We start from the raw sequence: 19,356 nt of genomic DNA, 5'->3' as shown, positions 1-19,356 counted from the left end.
TGTCAATACCCCCCCCCCCCCCCCTCTCTCAGCGGCCCTGCTTACAGCCATTGACAGAAAAAACAAGCGTTACGTCTAGGTCCCCCGTCGGTGAAGTGATGTGAGTTGACAAAGTGGTAGACACAAGGTGGCCATCTTGGATTTTGACGTGGCGACCCAATTTTCATAGCGTTCTCCATAATGCGTAGATACACCCACACACCAGATTAGAAGTTAGTAGTTCGTTTATTTTTCAAGATATTTCACTCACAAGGTTCAGGAATATATATATGGTGGTGGCCATCTTGGATTTTGACGTGGGTTGCACCCACACACCAAATTAGAATTCGGTCCTTCGCACACGCATGCACACACGCCCGCATGGGAAAACCATAGTCCCCCTTTCGCTCCGCGGTGCGACGGGGGACAATAAAAATTATATTAAACATGTTTAAGTATAAATAATACACATTAGACATGATTAAGCAAAGGTGTGGCTGAAAGTGCTTTTATGCATGAGTAGAAGATGCTTTTAGCGTACTTCGAGCTCTCCACGGCATCAAAGTAAGTATTTTCCTATTCTTGTCTTTGTCAAATTTCCACTGGTTATTTTACTGTGTACATGTTATTGTGTTTGTTTCGAGCTAGTATTGGATTGTAATTCGTACAAACTTGTGTGTAATTCATCGTTTTCTGGGTCGTACCTCGTGCGCAGCCTGGTAACTTGAGGCTCCCCCCCCCCCCCCCCCCCCGTCAGTGTTTTGTCAATTTAAGTTCTTTCCTTCACTGTATTGCTTGTTTCTTTTATTTTATTTTCTCCCACTCACCTCACCTCCCTAGACAAAGAATTCTATATTGATTCTTTCTCCTCCCGGACACGTGCTTGTTCGCTCTCCTCCTCGTCTCGACTTGTGCCCCGCCCCCGCCCCCTGTATCTCGTTTTTCTGCCGCCTCTGCTCCTTCTTTCTCAAATCCACGCTCTCGCTTGGAGCCTTTTCCCAGATTGTTTTTCATGGTTTTGTTTGGATATTGTTGGAATATGTTTAAACCGCAGCCGTGATGCTGACGAAGTTCAAGGAGTGGCAGAAGGCGAAGGGTACGGGAGCAGAAACAGCAGAGCACGAAAGTTATAAGGCAGCCAGGAAGGCTGCAAAGAAAGAGGTAGCAAAGGCGCAGGAGGCATGTAGGAAAATGTTCGGAGAACGCTTGGATTCGGAAGAGGGTCAGAAAGCAGTATTCAGGATTGCAAAGCACATAGCGAAAGAGGTGTGATGTGATGGGGGTGAGTTGCTTGAAGGATGAAGTGGGACAAATCGTTGTCGACCCAGATGGAATTAAAGGAAGATGGAAAAGATATATGGAAATGCTGTTGAATACAGAGAATGAATGGGATGGCAACATAGAGAGTAACCCAGTTTTAGGACCGGCAGAGAAGATAACTGAGAAGGAAGTTGAGGAAGCGATAAAAGCAATGAAGAGTGGAAAAGCGGGAGGGCCGACAGGAGTTGTGGGAGATATGTTGAAGGCAGCAGGAAGTTGGGGTGTGAAGAGAATGACAGAGATCTGTAATCTGGTGGTGAAAGAAGGCCGCATTCCAGTGGTTTGGGAACTGAGTACCCTCGTCCCTCTATACAAGGGGAAAGGTGACCCTCTGGTGTGTGGCTCATACCGAGCGATAAAGTTATTGGAGCATGGAATGAAGATATTGGAAAGGGTGTTGGAGAGGAGGATAAGGAAGAAAGTGAAGATTGACAAAATGCAGTTTGGATTTATGCCAGCAAGAGGAACGACAGATGCGCTTTTCATTGTGAGGCAGTTGCAGGAGAAGTAGATGGAGAAGAGGAAGAAGTTGTTTTTTGGGTTTGTTGATCTGGAGAAAGCATTCGATAGGGTTCCACGCAAAGTATTGACATGGGCATTGAGGAGGTTAGGAGTGGAGGAATGGTTGATCCGAGTAGTGATGGTAATGTACAAAAGAGCGCGCACAGCTGTAAGGACGAAGGACGGGAACAGTGGTGAGTTTGAGGTGAAGGTGGGAGTGCATCAGGGGTCGGTACTAAGTCCACTACTATTCATAGCTGTGATGGAGGTGCTGGCTCAGAACGTAAAGGAGGGTTTACCGTGGGAGTTGTTGTGTGCAGATGATCTGGTGTCGATTGCGGAAAGTATGGATCGACTGAAGGAAAAGATGAACAAGCGGAAGAAATGTATGGAGACAAAAGGTCTGAAGGTGAATATCAGAAAGACGAAGGTGATGGCAAGTGGTAAAGCATGTGGTGAGGTGGAAAGAACTAGGAAGTGGCCGTGTGCTGTGGGCAGGAAGGGTGTCGGAGTGAACTCCATTCAATGTAAAATGTGTGCTGAGTGGGTTCATCAAAAATGTAGTGGTCTGAGAGGGTCATTTACCAGTGTGGCAGCTACATTCAAATGTAAGGTGTGCACAGAGGGAGCTGCAGATGGCGGAAATGTTGAGTTAGATCTTGGAGACAGCGTGAAGCTGGAAGGTGTGAAAACATTTTGCTACCTCGGAGACATGCTGAATGGAGAAGGTGGATCAGACTCTGCAACGGTTGCTCGAGTGAGATGTGCATGGAAGAAGTTTCGGGAACTGAGTGGCGTGCTGATGAGGAGGAGAGTGTCGCTGAAGCTGAAGGGAAAGGTGTATGCTGCATGTGTGAGAAGTGTTATGATTTATGGGAGCGAGACATGGGTAATGAACGTAGAGCAGCAACGAAGGCTGGAAAGGGTGGAAATGCGAATGGTTCGATGGATGTGCGGAGTATCGTTGAGAGAGAGGAAGACAAATGATGAATTGCGAAAGATGATGGGAATATTGCCTGTGATTGATGCTGTGAAGAGGAACAGGTTGAGATGGTTTGGTCATGTGTTGAGGAAGGATGAAAGTGACTGGTTGAGAAGAGTGATGGAAATTAATGTAGAAGGAAGTAGAGGACGGGGAAGACCGAAAAAGACTTGGCTGAAGATGGTGGAAGAAGAAATGCAGGCAAGGGGGTTAACAAGGGGAGATGCAGAAAATAGGGCAAAATGGAGAACATTGTCATGGGGACCGCAAGGCTAACCCCCGCTCTAGCAGGGAAAATGGCCTTAAAATGCCTGTTGTTGTTGTTGTTGTTGTAGAAGATGCTTTTAGATCTATTATGTGCACAGGTGGGGGGAAATGGTTTATTTGTGGAGAGAAGTGGTTTATGCATGACTCATGGAAGATGCTTTAAGAAGTGTCATGTGCGTGGCTTGTGGGAGATGGATTTTTTTAATGAATATATGGGACACAGGGCCACAAATGTAGAAGCAGGTCCCATTTCATCAACCGCGAATACGATTGGTCAGTGAATGCCAGTTTCCGACTGTATATCATTGTTGCCATGGCAATATTCGACAAAGCATTTTTTTTTTTGTAGTATACATAATCGAGGCTCGTGAAAGAGCTAACATTTATCACACAAACAAATCAACTGGGAGAAATTTTTGCTCACTCAATGCAGAATTATTTCAGCGGTGCGATGTTTGAGGGGTTTCTTGCATGCACAGCTCGTTTCACCCCCCCCCCCCCCCCCCCCCCCCACAACATCTCGATGGGATTTAGATCCAGGCTTTGACTTGGCCTTTCCAGAACCCTCCATTTCTTTCTTTTCAGCCATTCCTTGGTGGATTTCCTGGTATGTTTAGGGTCATTGTCATGATGCAAGGTCCACCTTCGGTTGAGCTTCAACTTTCCGACAGATGGCCTCACATTATCCTCAAGCACCCTCTAGTATAATGAAGAATTCATAGTGGATTCTATGATGGTGAGCTACCCAGGCCCTGGTGCAAAGCTGCCCCAAACCATAATATTTCCACCACCATGCTTTACAGTTGGTATCAGGTTCTTGTGGTCAAATGCTGTCTTTGCTTTTCGCCAAACATGTCTTCTGGTACAGTGGCCAAATAGCTCTACCTTTGACTCATCTGTCCAGAGCATATTGTTCCAGAAGTGCTGGTCTTTGCCGAGGTGTTCATTGGCAAACTTTAGTCTTGCCCTGATGTTCTTTCTGGACAGCAAAGGTTTCCTCCTGGCACACCTCCCATGTAGATCAAATTTGTGCAGCCTCTTTCTTATGTTAGACTCGTGCACTTTGACATCAACAGTGGCAAGAACTACCATTAGGTCCTGTGATGACATTCTGGGGGTTCTTAGAGATTTCTTGCAGCATCTTGCGGTCTGCTCTCGGGCTTAACTTGCTGGGGCGGCCTGGCCTGAACAAGTTGGCAGTTGTTTGGAATCTTCTCCACTTGTAGATGATCTTCCGGACAGTCAAATGATTGATTTCAAATAGTTTGGAGATATTTTTAAATCCCTTCCCAGACTCGTAGGCATCTATAACCTTCTTTCTGAAGGCCTCAGAGAGCTCTTTTGATCTAGGCATGGTGACGCCACACACTTCAACAACAAAGAGCAAACCAAACTAAATGTCTGAGGTTTAAATAAGACAGGTTCCTCCAAGATCCTCTTTGACGATGTTCTAATCATTTGCACCTGAGCTGGTGCACCTGATTCTAATTTTAGGTATTTGAAGTAGTGATAAATGTAGGGGTGTACTTACTTTTTCCACATGCGAAATTTGCATTTGTGTTTATTTAAATTATACAATGGACTAGAAAATGTAAATGTTTCATGATATTTGTTATATTATATCACCTTTATCTATCAATATTGTTGAAATGAAGATCAAATAGCTGAATGTTGAAATATGTTGAAAAAGTCAAAACTTTACATGGGGTGTACTTACTTTTTCACGTGACTGTATATACATATATACAGGAAACAATGAATAAACAATTAACAATCAAGACTGATGATTACAAAACAAACTTTCAGAATAAAACCAAAAGCAAATAGTCAGCTGTCCTTGGAGAAAAAAAAATATATATAAAAAAGAGACCAAGTGGGGAAATGGCAAAGTTGGTGAAAAACTTTTCTGGGAAATGCTCACCTTTCTCACAATCTTTCACAGTGCCAAACTGAGCCAACTTCTTAGTCAAATCCTGTAAAAAGATAATTCAAAGTTCAAAGAAATAGCACTGTAAAATAAGTAAAGTGGTCCCACTTGTGGAACCAATTTAAACATTCTCTTCAATCTTATTCTTCCCTCCAAGTCTTCTCGACAGCAGTTCACAATCGCAGATCGTCCCCAATCCAAAACCATGATTTTATACACCCGTCAAACCACCCACAAAATCTTGCTTCTGTATCCATCTTTTCTACCCCTTGCATTCTCCTACTCCTCGTTCTTCCATACCGCACATCCCTTGTTTGCCAGTCTATTTACTTTCTCCCTCGGCCGTGTTAGCATTTCTCTTTTTTTTCTGTTACTTTTGTTATGTGCCCTGTTACAATCTGTGTTCAAGCTCTTCCACGAAAATCGAAAATATTATATTATATATATATATATATATATATATATATATATATATATATATATATATATATATATATATATATATATATATATATATATATATATATATATATACGTATAGTCGTATATATATATATATATATATATACGTATATATATATAATTATATATATATAGTTGTGGTTTTGAGAACCCACACTTGCTTGTAAATATCACATCATTAAAGGTTAAAGGTAGCACCCCATAGGTAGGCCACAAGCAACACGTAGGTCACCATAGGACATCAGTTATTTCTTAGTATGTGTAGATAATGCATTTTCCAATAGTTAAATCTGTGTTGCATCAATCAAATAAGAGTAGGCCCTTTCGTCCATTTTGCCAGCCTCCCTCCAAGCGACGCCATTAAGCGCGCTCCCCAGTCTGTGCCCCATGGCCCCTCCCAATTTGGTATGCTCCTTAGCCAGCAGCAGCAGCCTTCGCTGCCCTTGAGCTTGCTCAACACCGCCATAAGCCACGAGGTGAGGCCCGGAAAAAGGGGGCGGAGCGCCAGGGAGAAGGTGTGGCCACGTCACCCAGCCGTCAGGGCGGGGCCGGTAAGCAATAACCAGCCAACCAGGGCTGGAGTGACATCGCCTGATAGGCGTGGCTTTTGGGCTTGCGGAGCGTTCGCTGGCTTACTTATAAAAGCGCGAATGCAAAGCCCTCACAAGGACTCATGCAGCAGCGCTCATTAAAGAGGACTTACCGAGGAAGCTTGCGCTAACATGACTCGAGAATATATGCGCTTTGTGGGAGGCCTTACCCGGAGAACTCGTGAGTACAAGGTCTGCTGCGATTTGAAGGGCTTGAAAGGACTTGCACAATCTGCGCGTTGCATGAAGACTGTCGTGATTACGAAGGACTCGTGAGTGCAAGGACATTTGGGGAGGGGGCGCTTTGGCGTGGGTCGTGCGCCTATTATGTACGCTAGTACCAGCCTTCCCCCCATCATTATAATTGTCCGCCCGCGTTACGCTATACAGAAGAGCTACCTGCCGGGTTTTTCATCGCCTGGACCGGAGCCGGACTGGAGCCTGGACGCGCTGGTGACCATCAACCTACCATCTGCAATCCCCGTGTGAGTGTCTGTGTGTGTGAGACGGGCCCGTTTGTCCAGGGAATAAGTTAAGACTAATTAAGACTGCCCTGTGTGCTTTTCCTTCCTCTTTCTTTCATGTACATTCCTTTCGTTTCCTCTTCTCTTCTTGTACATTTGTAATAAATTGATCTGTTCTTCCTATTCTCCTGGTTTCCTCTAATCCGATCGCATCAGTCTTTTCTCTAATTGGGTAAGCGTGGCACGATCGCAACCGCTTAGAATCGGGTCTAGTCACCTGTTAACAGCTCGGGTCGCGGATTGCTATCCGCTCAGCAATAGTCCATCAATATCCGTGATTCGGTCAGGAGTTATTCCCTTGCTTTACGGTCGGTGGTAGTAATTAGGTAATAGGACTAAAAATCGGACCAACAACCCTATTTACCACTGACCGGAAGGAACGTTATAACTTCCAGGACTCGCGTCGGCCAGATCAAAGGACAAGGGGATTAACCCCCCCTTGATAAGGGGAGAGCCGACGTTCTAGATCCGCAAATATATATATCCGCAAACTCAGGAAGGCGTACCACAATATATATATATATATATATATTTATATATATATATATATATGCAGGGTGAGTCAAAAGTAGCACCCGCGACCGATTCCCGTTTTTTCGGCTGTCAGATTCTTTCTGGGATGTCATCTTGTTAATAATTGTCTTGCAGATTATTAATTTTCTTAGTTTATTTATTTTTGTTTTGCAGGTTATTGCTGAGAGTTTGGAAAGTTAATGAATTTGCACCAAATTTAACCATGAATTACCTTTCAATGAATCAACGCATTGCGGCCGTGAAACATTACTCCAAATGTAATGAACAACCAACGATGGCGGCACGCCGTTTGGCACAGGAATTCAATATTAAACCCACCCCAGGGAATAAACATATGATTGATTGTCGAGAAATTTGAAGCAACAGGGTTGGTAGCCACTGCAAAGAAGTCCGGTCGCCCGAAAACGGCAACGAATGTAGCTAAGGCTGAAGAAGCCATCAGGAGACTGGAACAAAGTCCGTAATAATTTTCCCCTGAATAAATGGTTAGATAAACATGTCATTCATTTATTTCTACCTTCTTGTATACTGTAATACAAATGGCAAACAAACAATCAACTGCCACAAACACAAACACACACACACATTAATATGTGAGCCACCTTTAGAGGCCATTTTTCCCCGCAGAGCAGGGGTTGGCCTTTTTCGGGCACCGTGGTCCCCTTTTTGAAGCAATGTTTTATGGCCGGATGCCCTTCCTGCCACCAACCCTGTTTGTCACCTCTTGCGACACACGGGGAATGGCCAGTGAACTGGTACTCGATTTGCCGACCTCAGAAGGATGACAGGCTGAGTCAAACCCCCTGGTGTTAATTCAGCGATCAACCGGGATTCAAACCCAGGATCCTACCAACCACTAAGCCAACACCAGGCCAAATATATAGTATATATATTTTTACTTCTTCTCAAGGCAGGTGGCAGAAGCATCGCCTAATAGATTTCAACGACTATGTGTTCATGCGTGCGTTTGTGTACCGCATTTCCTCGAATGAACCTGGTACACTTTTTCTTTAGCTCATCCCCCCAAAAAACCCATCCCATTTTGGATTAAAACATGATGTAAAAAGTCACCAAAGGCTTACAACAACTGGTTCAGTCAAATATGTAAGAACATCAGGAAGGCGTACCACAAGGACGTCACCAGAAAACATTGACCGGCTACAAGACATGGTCATAAGGAGTAGTCAGGGCCCTTAGGGATATTTTGGTTCAAATTCTTCCAAAAGCATCAAATTTGGTGCAGATGTTGCCCATGCCTTACTCTTTCGATTTTTGACGGGCGCCAAGGGCGGTATGATCCGGGGACCATACCGGTCCATCCCGCCATGTCACCTGACCTATGACGTCATAATTAGGATATGCATCCAATCACATGGCGTACTACAAGTGGTTAAAGTTCAAAATGAATCGATCGAAAAATGGAGGCAGGTATCCATTTTAAAGGTTTTCATAAAATCCAATATGGCCGCCAGGTCACATGACCTATGACTTCATATTTATGACATGTATACAATCATGTATACATGAACCCGGATCATGATCGCACAAAAATTAAACAAGGATATGGCATACAGTTCATAAAACATCAAAATCTGTACCTTTGTAATTAGACTGATGAACTGCATATGCCTGAAAATTAGGAAATAAACATGTAAATATTTCCTCTGTCAAAAATAAGGTGAGTTCGATTACCCAACCCAGAAACACAAAATGGTGAACCTCACGTAAATCTTGACAAAAAACTCAAAAACCGACATGTTTGACTCAAAAATGACCTTGACCTCGAATCATCAAAATATCATAATTGGATTCCTCGACCTCGAAAACCCGTGAAAAGTGGTATACACGATTCCAACCCTTTTGGTTATTTAACTGATTTTCCTCAAATCCGGGTGGCGGCCATTTCGTATTTCGCCAATATGGGCCCCCCCCCCGGGGGGGGGGGGGCGCCCGTCTTGGCGCCCGTCAAAAATCGAAAGAGTATGGCATGGGCAACATCTGGGCCAAATTTGGTGCTTTTGGAAGAATTTGAACCAAACGGCCCCAAAATATCCCTAAGGGCCCTGACTAGAGCCCAAATAAGTCAGACAAGCAGTGAGGGAGAATGGAATAAGTTATCGTGCAATTCAGGCAATTTTGAAGGACTTTCGATGGAAACCACACAAACCTCATTATGTTCAGCAGTTGTTTCCAGATGATTCAATTGTGACAAGGGAATGGAGTTTTGTGAACATTACTTTCAGTGGATTGATGGCTTTCCAGGCATGCTACATAATATAAAACGGTATTACAAGGTTGTTTTTACGTTGGTGGTTGTGTCAAAAGGCATAACTGTCATTATTGGACAGGAAATGATCCAGAACCGCTTGCCGAACACAGCCAAAGTCGGACAAAACTGCTTGGTTGGTGTGGAATGACTTCAACCCCACTCATTGGACCTTACATCTTTAGAAATTAGTCAAAACTTTCTTCTTCCAAAAAATCAGCAATGGGACAATGCAGATGAAATGATTTTTATGCAAGATGGTGTCTCTCCACACATCTTGATTGAAATAGCACATTCCACACAGATGGATTGTGCGACGAGGATCGATAGAGCAGCCATCATACAGGTGACGAGATGCAATCCTTTTCATTTTGTGGGGATGAGCAAAACAATAAGTGTATGTCAGTAAACCCACCAAGTTGGACCGATTCGAAATTTATATCTGCAATGTTTTGGCTGAGTTGCCAAAGAATTGTGAGGCGTTCAGAGGAAAAAGCTGTCAAACAGCTGAAATATGTGCTGAGAGCATGAAGCCTCTGATGAAACTTAATGTTCACACATGAAAGTGACAAAAATTGCCTTTCGAGGGAGGGGGGTTGGGGACTCTATATTTAATTTTGTGTGGTATTTCTTATTTAAAATCATCATATTTTTATGGCCGTTTCCGTGCTTATATGTGTAAGCCTTGTGTGTGTGTGTGTGTGTGTGTGTGTGTGTGTGTGTGTGTGTGTGTGTGTGTGTGTGTGTGTGTGTGTGTGTGTGTGTGTGTGTGTGTGTGTGTGTGTGAGAGAGAGAGAGAGAGAGAGAGAGAGAGAGAGTGAGAGTGAGAGTGAGAGAGAGAGCGAGAGCGAGTGAGAGTGAGAGTGAGAGTGAGAGTGAGAAAGAGAGCAAGAAAGATAGATAGAGAGAGAGAGAAAGAAAGAAAGAAAGAAGAGAGAGAGAAAGAGAGAGAGAAAGAAAGAAAGAAAAAGAGAGAGAAAGAGAGAGAGAGAGAAAGAAAGAAAGAGAGAGAGAGAAAGAAAGAAAGAAAAAGAGAGAAAGAAAGAAAGAAAGAGAAAGAAAGAGAGAAAGAAAGAGAGAAAGAAAGAGAAAGAAAGAGAGAAAGAAAGAAAGAGAGAAAGAAAGAAAGAAAGAAAGAACCAAAGGTTGGAGACAACCAACCAAGAAAGAGAGAAAGAAAGAGAGAAAGAAAGGGAGCAAGAAAAAGAGAGAGAGAGACAGAGAGAAAGAGAGAGAGAGACAGAAAAAGAGAGACAGAGAGACAGAGAGAAAGAGAGAGAGAGACAGAGACAGAGAGAGAGACAGAGACAGAGACAGAGACAGAGACAGAGACAGAGACAGAGACAGAGACAGAGACAGAGACAGAGACAGAGACAGAGAGAGAGAGAGAGAGAGAGAGAGAGAGAGAGAGAGAGAGAGAGAGAGAGAGAGACAACCAACCAAACAGAAGAGATGAGACAACCAACCAAACAGAAGAGATGAGACAACCAACCAAACAGAAGAGATGAGACAACCAACCAAACAGAAGAGATGAGACAACCAACCAAACAGAAGAGATGAGACAACCAACCAAACAGAAGAGATGAGACAACCAACCAAACAGAAGAGATGAGACAACCAACCAAACAGAAGAGATGAGACAACCAACCAAACAGAAAAGATGAGACAACCAACCAAACAGAAAAGATGAGACAACCAACCAAACAGAAAAGATGAGACAACCAACCAAACAGAAAAGATGAGACAACCAACCAAACAGAAAAGATGAGAACCAACCAAACAGAATAGGTGAGACAACCAACCAAACAGAATAGGTGAGACAGCCAACAAAACAGGAGAGAGGAGACAACCAACAAAACAGGAGAGAGGAGACAACCAACAATACAGGAGAGAGGAGACAACCAACCAAACAGGAGAGAGGAGACAACCAACCAAACAGGAGAGAGGAGACAACCAACCAAACAGGAGAGAGGAGACAACCAACCAAACAGGAGAGAGGAGACAACCAACCAAACAGGAGAGAGGAGACAACCAACCAAACAGGAGAGAGGAGACAAACAACCAAACAGGAGAGAGGAGACAACCAACCAAACAGGAGAGAGGAGACAACCAACCAAGAGAAGGGAGGAGACAACCAACCAAGAGAAGGGAGGAGACAACCAACCAAGAGAAGGGAGGAGACAACCAACCAAGAGAAGGGAGGAGACAACCATTTAGTGGATTTCAGTATTTGTTGGCTTGTGCTTTATTTGTGTGTGTGCTTATTTCCTGAGGCTTGCATTCTTCGCTGTATCTTACTGCTGTTCTTCCCATGTGCAAACTGTCAATGCAATGGGGATATCCTTGGGTGGGGTTTTTCTTTCTCATCGTATCATTTTTCTTTTCATGGATGTGCAAGCTCAAACCCGTCATTCGACCAATCAAGATTTGCTTCAGTCATTCCGACGGAATTTTTTGAATACAAAATATAGAATTTATAGCATTCCCAAACATTCTGCAAAATATTTTTTTATTGATCATTAGTGTTTTACATAGCACACGCTGTCAACCCCATTCTTTGGACTCGTCCAAATACTGTAGAGCCACCATATTCCTTTCACTGGGCTTTGCTGGTTGCCTGCCGTCGAATAACAGCGATCTCAATGTGTGTGCCTGGGAACCTTTTACAGGCATGGCGAAAAGCAATTAGGCATGCTTGTTGACCTTTACGAGTTGGGACGATGAACTGACTCAGTGTTTTGGAATAAAGAATATGACCAAGACACGTAAATCCTACGCGGTACATCTGTACTGTAAAGTCTGTGCCCATTACTCAGATGCAATCAAGGCTCATCCTGGGTGCAAAGGCACATCATCATCACCACCGTTATTCTTCAGTTGGACACTGGGATAATACTTTCAAAGGTGTTAACTGTTGCAGTAAGTGTCCAATTTACGGCGAGTCTGTTTATGGTAAAATTCGTACATATATTCTCATTTCCCCATCGCTCCGATTGCACCTTGGTGACGATTTCTCCGATTCAGATTTGCCACGCGACCCATTCAATAGCACAATTGGAGATTTCTCAATTCCACATTTGCTGCACCACTCACCAGAAAGCCCGATCAGGGTGAGGGGCAGTGCCGTATCACTCCAACTTACCTCCCCATTGCCTTAAATTTAATCGCTTGCTTCAGACCAAAATTTTGGAGAGTGACCACTGACTCACCTGCATTCTGCTCATGATGAGTTCTGAGATAATTATGCTTATTCATGAAGAGTGTGGATTAGACCTGTTGGGGCACTAACATATTGTTACGTTTGTGGGGGTAGATGATGGATTACAATAATACAGATAGGATCGTATAGGTGTAGCATGGATCAAGGACGCATAGGAGAAATCTGTTGACGTCGTGGTGGACTGGGTCCGCTCTGTGCTTCCCCGGACGGCAGAGGGAGATGAGGGAGGACTGCCCTCAAAGGACCTCACGTTCATGGCACGGAGCAGCAGCCATATTGTGCTCTTCCCGCTTGTGGGGCTTCGAGCTTCAATGACCAGCACGCTACTAAAAGCCATTTGGGACGCAAAGCTGATTGCCGGCCGACTTAAAACATTTTATTTTATTTTCATTATCTTTCCCCTTGTTGTGTATTTGTGTCTGAATAGAGACGTCTCAAAGTAGAATCTTAGTTTTGTTTCATTACTTTCGTATTGCATTTATTTACATTAAATTCTAGTGTTGCATTTTTATGTGTTGTGTGTGTTTATTTGTTTGTGGGTTCGGGAATAAACCTGTGTGGCTCCGTCCAGGAAAGAGCTTTGGTTCCCTCACCCGCACACAACGGACCAACCGCCAAGTTTGGCTGTGCGCCGAGGAATTAAGGACCGTTACGACTTTCCGTCATCCAGCGGTGTTAACCGCCAGGCTGACACGACAATATTTTCTGCTCTGTATTTAACCATCAAATTCAGCCATTCACAGAATAAAAGTCCAGCGGGATTGGTCTCCACAGAAGCTGTGGTTGAGTGGTTGACGGTTGACATGGGAAGGGAGGGGCGTCGTCCACACAATAACCGAGTCATGTGGGAGGTGCCAGCCTTGGCTGTACTTTACGATTGGTCAACTTGATCATCTAATGGGGTTTACCAATTAACCACTGTTATCCACCTTTTTTTTTTTTTTAAAGCCCTGGTGTTGGGCTAGCGGCTAGGGTGCCGGCTTAGGATCCTAGGATCCTGGGATCCTGGGTTCGAATCCCGGTCAATCACTGAATTAACGCCAGGGGGGTTGACTCAGCCTGTCATCCTTCCGAGGTCGGCTAATCGAGTACCAGTTTACTGGTAATTCCCTGCTTGTCGTTAAAGGCGGCAAAAAGGGTTGGCGTCAGGAAGGGCATCCGGCCGTAAAACATTGCTTCAAAAAGGGGACCGAAAAACAACAACCACAGTTCCCGAAAAAGGCCAACCCCCGCTTGCGGGGAAAAATGGCCTCTAAAAGGTGGTTTTTGTTGGGCTAGCGGCTAGGGTGCCAGCTTAGGATCCTAGGATCCTGGGTTTGAATCCCGGTCGATCGCTGAATTAACGCCAGGGGGGTTGACTCAGCCTGTCATCCTTCCGAGGTCGGCTAATTGAGTACCAGTTTACTGGTAATTCCCTGTTTGTCGTTAAAGGCGGCAAAAAGGGTTGTAGCCCAGGAGCATTAGCCAAAAATGAAGAGGAAGCCTAGAAGAAATTAGTAGAAAGCTGATTTTTTGCACAGACCTCCAGCATGTCATGTGGATACCCACAGTACAAAGTCCCACGAGTCCCACCTTGTGGCATGTTCAAAATTCAAGATGTCCGCCGGTTAGACGGAAAATGCATAAATTGCGATAACTTCAGCCGAGAACCTCATAAAAGTATACTTTTTATGTCTAAATATATTTTTTAGCATCCTAGGATTTCAATAGAATATCTTTCAGTGACCTCAGATAATGATATGCAGAGATAATCCAAGTCACTGGACAAACACCGATATCTCATGTACTTCCGATCAATCCGTAGAACATCTTTGACGTCATCTGGTTTCAAGTTGGAATCACTCCCACCTACTTCGGCAGCTACCAAATTCCACAGCTAGAGCATACTATGCTGTTCAGCAGTGGCAGGGGAATGAACTGCTGCGAACTGAGTGGGGGTGGCATTACAGAGAGGGACTACTTGTTCCAATCGAGACTGATAGGCCTGTCGCCCCTGAGAAAATGCTGAAAATGATATCTTGTGGATGCAAGGCGGGGTGTGGAAAACGATGCACTTGCTACAAGTCTGGTCTGGAGTGTACCCTCTTGTGTACTGTTTGTAATGGCCATAATTGCAAAAACTCTCGGGACATTGATTTAGAGGGTGATAACAGTGTTTAAGTCAGGAATAAGAAAAGTGACATTCAGTTAACACAGTACTGTCCAAAACACGAGAATCAGGTTGGGATGACTGGGATCAAAGAGTTGGTCTGCTTTTGTGTCGTATTGTAATTAAACGTCAAATCCCCATGTGTTGTTTACCTCTTGCAAGCCTTGTGGTCACCATGTGAAACATTTTGCATTAAATAAAATAATAGCAAATTAAACTCATCATGATTTTGATGTTTTTTTGCATTACAGCAGCGGCAATTTTGTCAGCCATCTTGGATTATATCTACATATCATTATCTGAGGTCACTGAAATATATTCTATTAAAATCCTAGTGTGCTAAAACATATATTTAGCCACGAAAAGTACACTTTTATGAGGTTCTAGGCAGAAGTTATCCATATTTATGTATTTTCCATCCAACCGGCGGCCAGCTTGAATTTTGAAAATGCCACAAGGTGGGACTCGTGGGACTTTATATTGTGGGCATCCACATGGTATTCTGAAGCTCTGTGCAAAAAATCAGCTTTCTACTAATTTCTTCTAAGTCCTAACCTAATGCTCCTGGGCTATTGGCGGCAGGAAGGGCATCCGGCCGTAAAACATTGCTTCAAAAAGGGGACCAAAAAACAACAACCACGGTTCCCGAAAAAGGCCAACCCCTGCTTTGCGGGGGAAAATGGCCTCTAAAGGTGGTTATTTTTTTATTTATCCACCATTTTTGATGGATATTTGAGACCCAGTTGCGGAATTATTTCACCTTCAAACATAAATCGACCGACGTCAACCAATACCAATTGCAAAATCCTGAAGGAGCAGTATTATATAAGAGGACTGCAATACAAGCAAACATTTCATCTGTTAATTGACAAAACTAATTCTTACCAGACCACACAAAACCCACCTCCCATTCCAAAGAACTTGGTATATTCCACACCTGGATCTTCCGCAACCTGAAAATATAAAAAGCATTTCATAATTCAAAAGCCCAAAATCACAACCCAACCCCTTTCCTGCCATAATGATAAACCCCCTCCCTCGATAAACCCATTGCTGGGAATGTCCTTTGACAGCATTCAGTGCCTTCAGAAAGTATTCACACCCCTTGACTTTTTCACATTTTGCTGTGTTAGAATTTTAAATGGATTAAATTCAGATTTTTCTTTCACTGATCTCCACATAATACCCCATAATGTCAAAGTGCCATTTTATTTTATTGGTTCACGAGTTATCAAGTGACCTGTGTGTGTGTGTGTGTGTCATAACTACCCGATGATATCATCCGATCTTGGTGAAACTTGGGTGGGAGGTTGATATCATGATCTAGTTGTGTCCTGCCTAGAGTGGGCGTATTGCGCCCATTGTGGGCGGAGCCACGCCCGAAAAAGATGTCTTTTTAGGGGGTAATCAAGTTCAAGCTACATCTTCTCCGACGGGTTTGGTGGAATCTGACAGGGGTTTCGATATTTGGGTAGGCCAATGTCATGTGTCTAGCCCCACGGAGCTCGATTTTTCATTTTTTTTTTTTCTTTCATTTTTCACCGAATTTTCGGTATTGTGTAGCTATTGGCCGAGAAAAATATATTTCCGGTCTCTGGTCAGCGCGCGCATTGATTTTGACACTGCGCATCAACAATTTTTTTTCTATATATATGTTGGAACCCATCTGTGGATCGGTCCCATCGGCCGATGGGTCTGACCCATCTGTGGATGCACGAGAAATGACAATGCAGACCCATCGGCCGATGGGTCTGCGCCATCTGCAGATGTGTTGTTCACCTTGAAGGAATGTGTATGCATCAATGGTGGATGAGTATGTTTATTTGAACCTAAAAATATCTTATTTTTATCTTATCGACAAACGGTTATCGACAAACCACATGTCACGGACTGCTTTATAAACATTTGACATCAATTGCTTATTTTTAGGTGGGGGTAGATGATGGATTACATCCACAGATGGGTTCCAACATATATATATATATATATATATATATTTCCGACGGTACCTGCAACAGCGCGCACCTGTTGTTGCCGGGCCGGCGCGATATCTCGGGAAATACGGGTATGTGAGGGTCGCCATTGGTATCGACGTTCGCGCACGGTTCTCCCCTACAAAACTCCGTTTAGTTTGTCCAAATCCAACCAGTCGTTCCAAAGATATGAGTAGTTTTGTGTGCCGTGCCGTCATGAATCCAATGGGCTGGATATTGTCATTTATTGAAACGAAGACGTTCTTTGTCGGGTTCGTGTGAAGCAACCAGAATGCCTCGAGAGCTGCGGGTGGTCTCGTTAGTTAGGCCTGGATCCTATCTCGTTTGTCATGAAGTTGTAAGTGTCTGTGATAATCTGGTGGACTGGGAGAAGAGATCGTGGGAGACCATCGGCCTGTTAAGACCACTTGCGCATGCGCAGTGTTGACGCAATCGACGCATTGGAATGTTTGACGGTACGGCGAGGCGATCTCGAGAACGAAATGGCAGTCTATAATATGCTTGAAGAACTTAATGATTTTCAGAATAAATACATTTTAAAATAACTTAAGCTTGTGTTCATTATTTACAAAAAGGCCTACCAGTCCCATTGGCTGTCTAATTTCTCTCTGGACGGCGCCACGGCAGATGAGGAGGACCGCAAGGCATGAGGACACAAAAAACAACACCTTTATATGTGCAATCCATGCTTTTCAAAAAAAGAAGAAAAAAAATGCATCGCCACATCAATTCTGGAACTTTGGTCTGACCAGAGACCAGCAATATATTTATTTCGGCCTAACTAACCTCATAACTGATTATACATTATTTTCTATCTCATTTCAAGGTCAGTAACCTTCATTTTGACATTTCCAGGCCTGGCCTGGCCGGGCCTGTTTCGGTTATAGTCCGCCCTTTGTCATTGAATACCGCTCGCTCGTGAACCATCGTCGTCTCCTGACTTGTTTTATTACTTTTTTACAAATTAATTAAAAATGAAAAGCTGAAATGTCTTGAGTAAATAAGTTTTCAACCCCTTTGCTATGACGCTCCAAATTGAGCTCAGGTGCATCCAATTTCCTTTGATCATCCTTGAGATGTCTCTACAACTTAGGATGCCAGATATCTCTTAGATTGATTAAGAAACAAACACCTTTCTATATGAGGTCCCACAGTTGACAGTGGATGTCAGATAAGAAACTGTACCATAAAGTCCAAGGAACTGTCCATAGAACTCCGAGATAGAATTGTGAGGAGGCATAAATCTGGGGACAGGAATAAAACAATTTCTAGAGTGTTGAAAGTTTCCAAGAGCACAGTGACCTCCATCATTAGAATATGGAAAGCATAAGGAACTACACAGATTCTTCATCCAGCTGGCCGTCCGACCAAACTGAGCAACAGGGCAAGAAGGACCTTCGTCAGGGAGATGACCAAGAACCCAATGACCACTAACAGAATTACAGAAGACCTTGGCTGAGATGGGAGAACCTGCCGGAAAGACAACAGTCTCTGCAACACTTTACAAATCTAGGCTTTATGGGAGAATGGCCAGATGGAATCACTCCTGAGAAAAAGGCACATGACAGCAACTGCATGTGAAAGACTCAGAATCAAGCAAAATGATTCTGTGATCTGAGGATGAAAATTGAACTCTTTGGCCTGAATACAAAGTACTACATCTGGCAGAAACAAAGCACAGCTCATCAACAATCCAACACCATCCCTACCGTGAAGCATGGTGGTGGCAGCATCATGCTATGGAAATGCTTTTCAGCAGCAGGGACTGGCAGATTGCAAGGATAGTGGGAACAACGAACGGAGACAAATACAGACAAATCCTTGAGGGGAACCTGCTTCACAGTGCAAAAAAACCTTAGACTGTGGTGAAGATTTACATTCCAACAGTGGAATGGCTTCAGTGACCCCAAGCATACAGCCAAAACAAGACTGGAATGGCTTCAGAACAAGAGCGTGAAAGTTCCTTGAGTGGCCCAGCCAAAGCTGGGACTTGAATCCCATTGAGAATATGTGGAAAGACTTGAAGATTGCTGTTCACCAACGTTCCCATCCAAATTGACAGAGTTTGAGTAAATCTGCAAGGAAGAATGGGAGAAATTCCCCAAATCCAGATGTCACAGACATACCCAAGAAGACTCGGAGCTGTAATCGCTGACAAAGGCACTTCTATGAAGTATTAACTCAGCGGGTTGAATACTTGTATAATTAGATATTTCTGTTTGTGGACATGGTCATGGAATTTCATTCTTAATTATTTTATAAATATTTCTTTTGAAAAAAAAAATCCATTTGGACATTATGGGGTATTATGTGCAGATCAGTGACACAAAAAAAATCTCAATTTAATCTATTTTAAATTTAGGCTGCAACACAACAAAGTGTGTAAAAAAAAAAAAAAATCAATCAGGGTGTGAATACTTTCTGAAGGCACTAACACCACCAAGGACCCACAGAAATTCCATCTAATGTAAATAAGACCAAGTCCGAAACCTCCTCTCCCCAGCCCAAGACTTCAAATCCCATCCTCACCTCAGCTCTCTCCCTCTCTGTGCCCCCTCTCCCCCCAACTCTGAGGGGGGAGAGGGGGCACAGAGACTCTACTCCACCTTTGTTCTTCAAGTCCTTAACCCCAGATCCACAA

At 43.6% G+C, this 19,356-nt stretch overlaps 2 protein-coding genes across 2 annotated transcripts in view; one reads left to right on the top strand and one right to left on the bottom strand.

Moving 5' to 3' along the window:
- The window catches only part of MOB4 (MOB family member 4, phocein), a 456,882-nt gene that overhangs the window by 358,428 nt on the left and 79,098 nt on the right, over positions 1-19,356 (top strand). The window lies entirely within an intron of this gene.
- LOC137434086 (insulin-like growth factor 2 mRNA-binding protein 2) overlaps positions 1-19,356 on the bottom strand; it is a 54,411-nt gene that overhangs the window by 18,504 nt on the left and 16,551 nt on the right. Inside the window, exons 4-5 of the mRNA XM_068126745.2 lie at positions 15,626-15,674; positions 4,971-5,022 (exon numbers count right to left, since the gene is read on the bottom strand). Coding sequence (XP_067982846.1) covers positions 4,971-5,022; positions 15,626-15,674 — 101 coding nt within the window. The remainder of the gene's footprint in view (positions 1-4,970; positions 5,023-15,625; positions 15,675-19,356) is intronic.

Source organism: Myxine glutinosa, chromosome 10, assembly GCF_964187855.1.
Source record: "Myxine glutinosa chromosome 10, kmMyxGlut1.1, whole genome shotgun sequence".
Classification (NCBI taxonomy): Eukaryota; Metazoa; Chordata; class Myxini; order Myxiniformes; family Myxinidae; genus Myxine; species Myxine glutinosa.
Note: the sequence above shows the minus strand (reverse complement) of the source record. Positions and strands in the feature narration are given on the sequence as shown.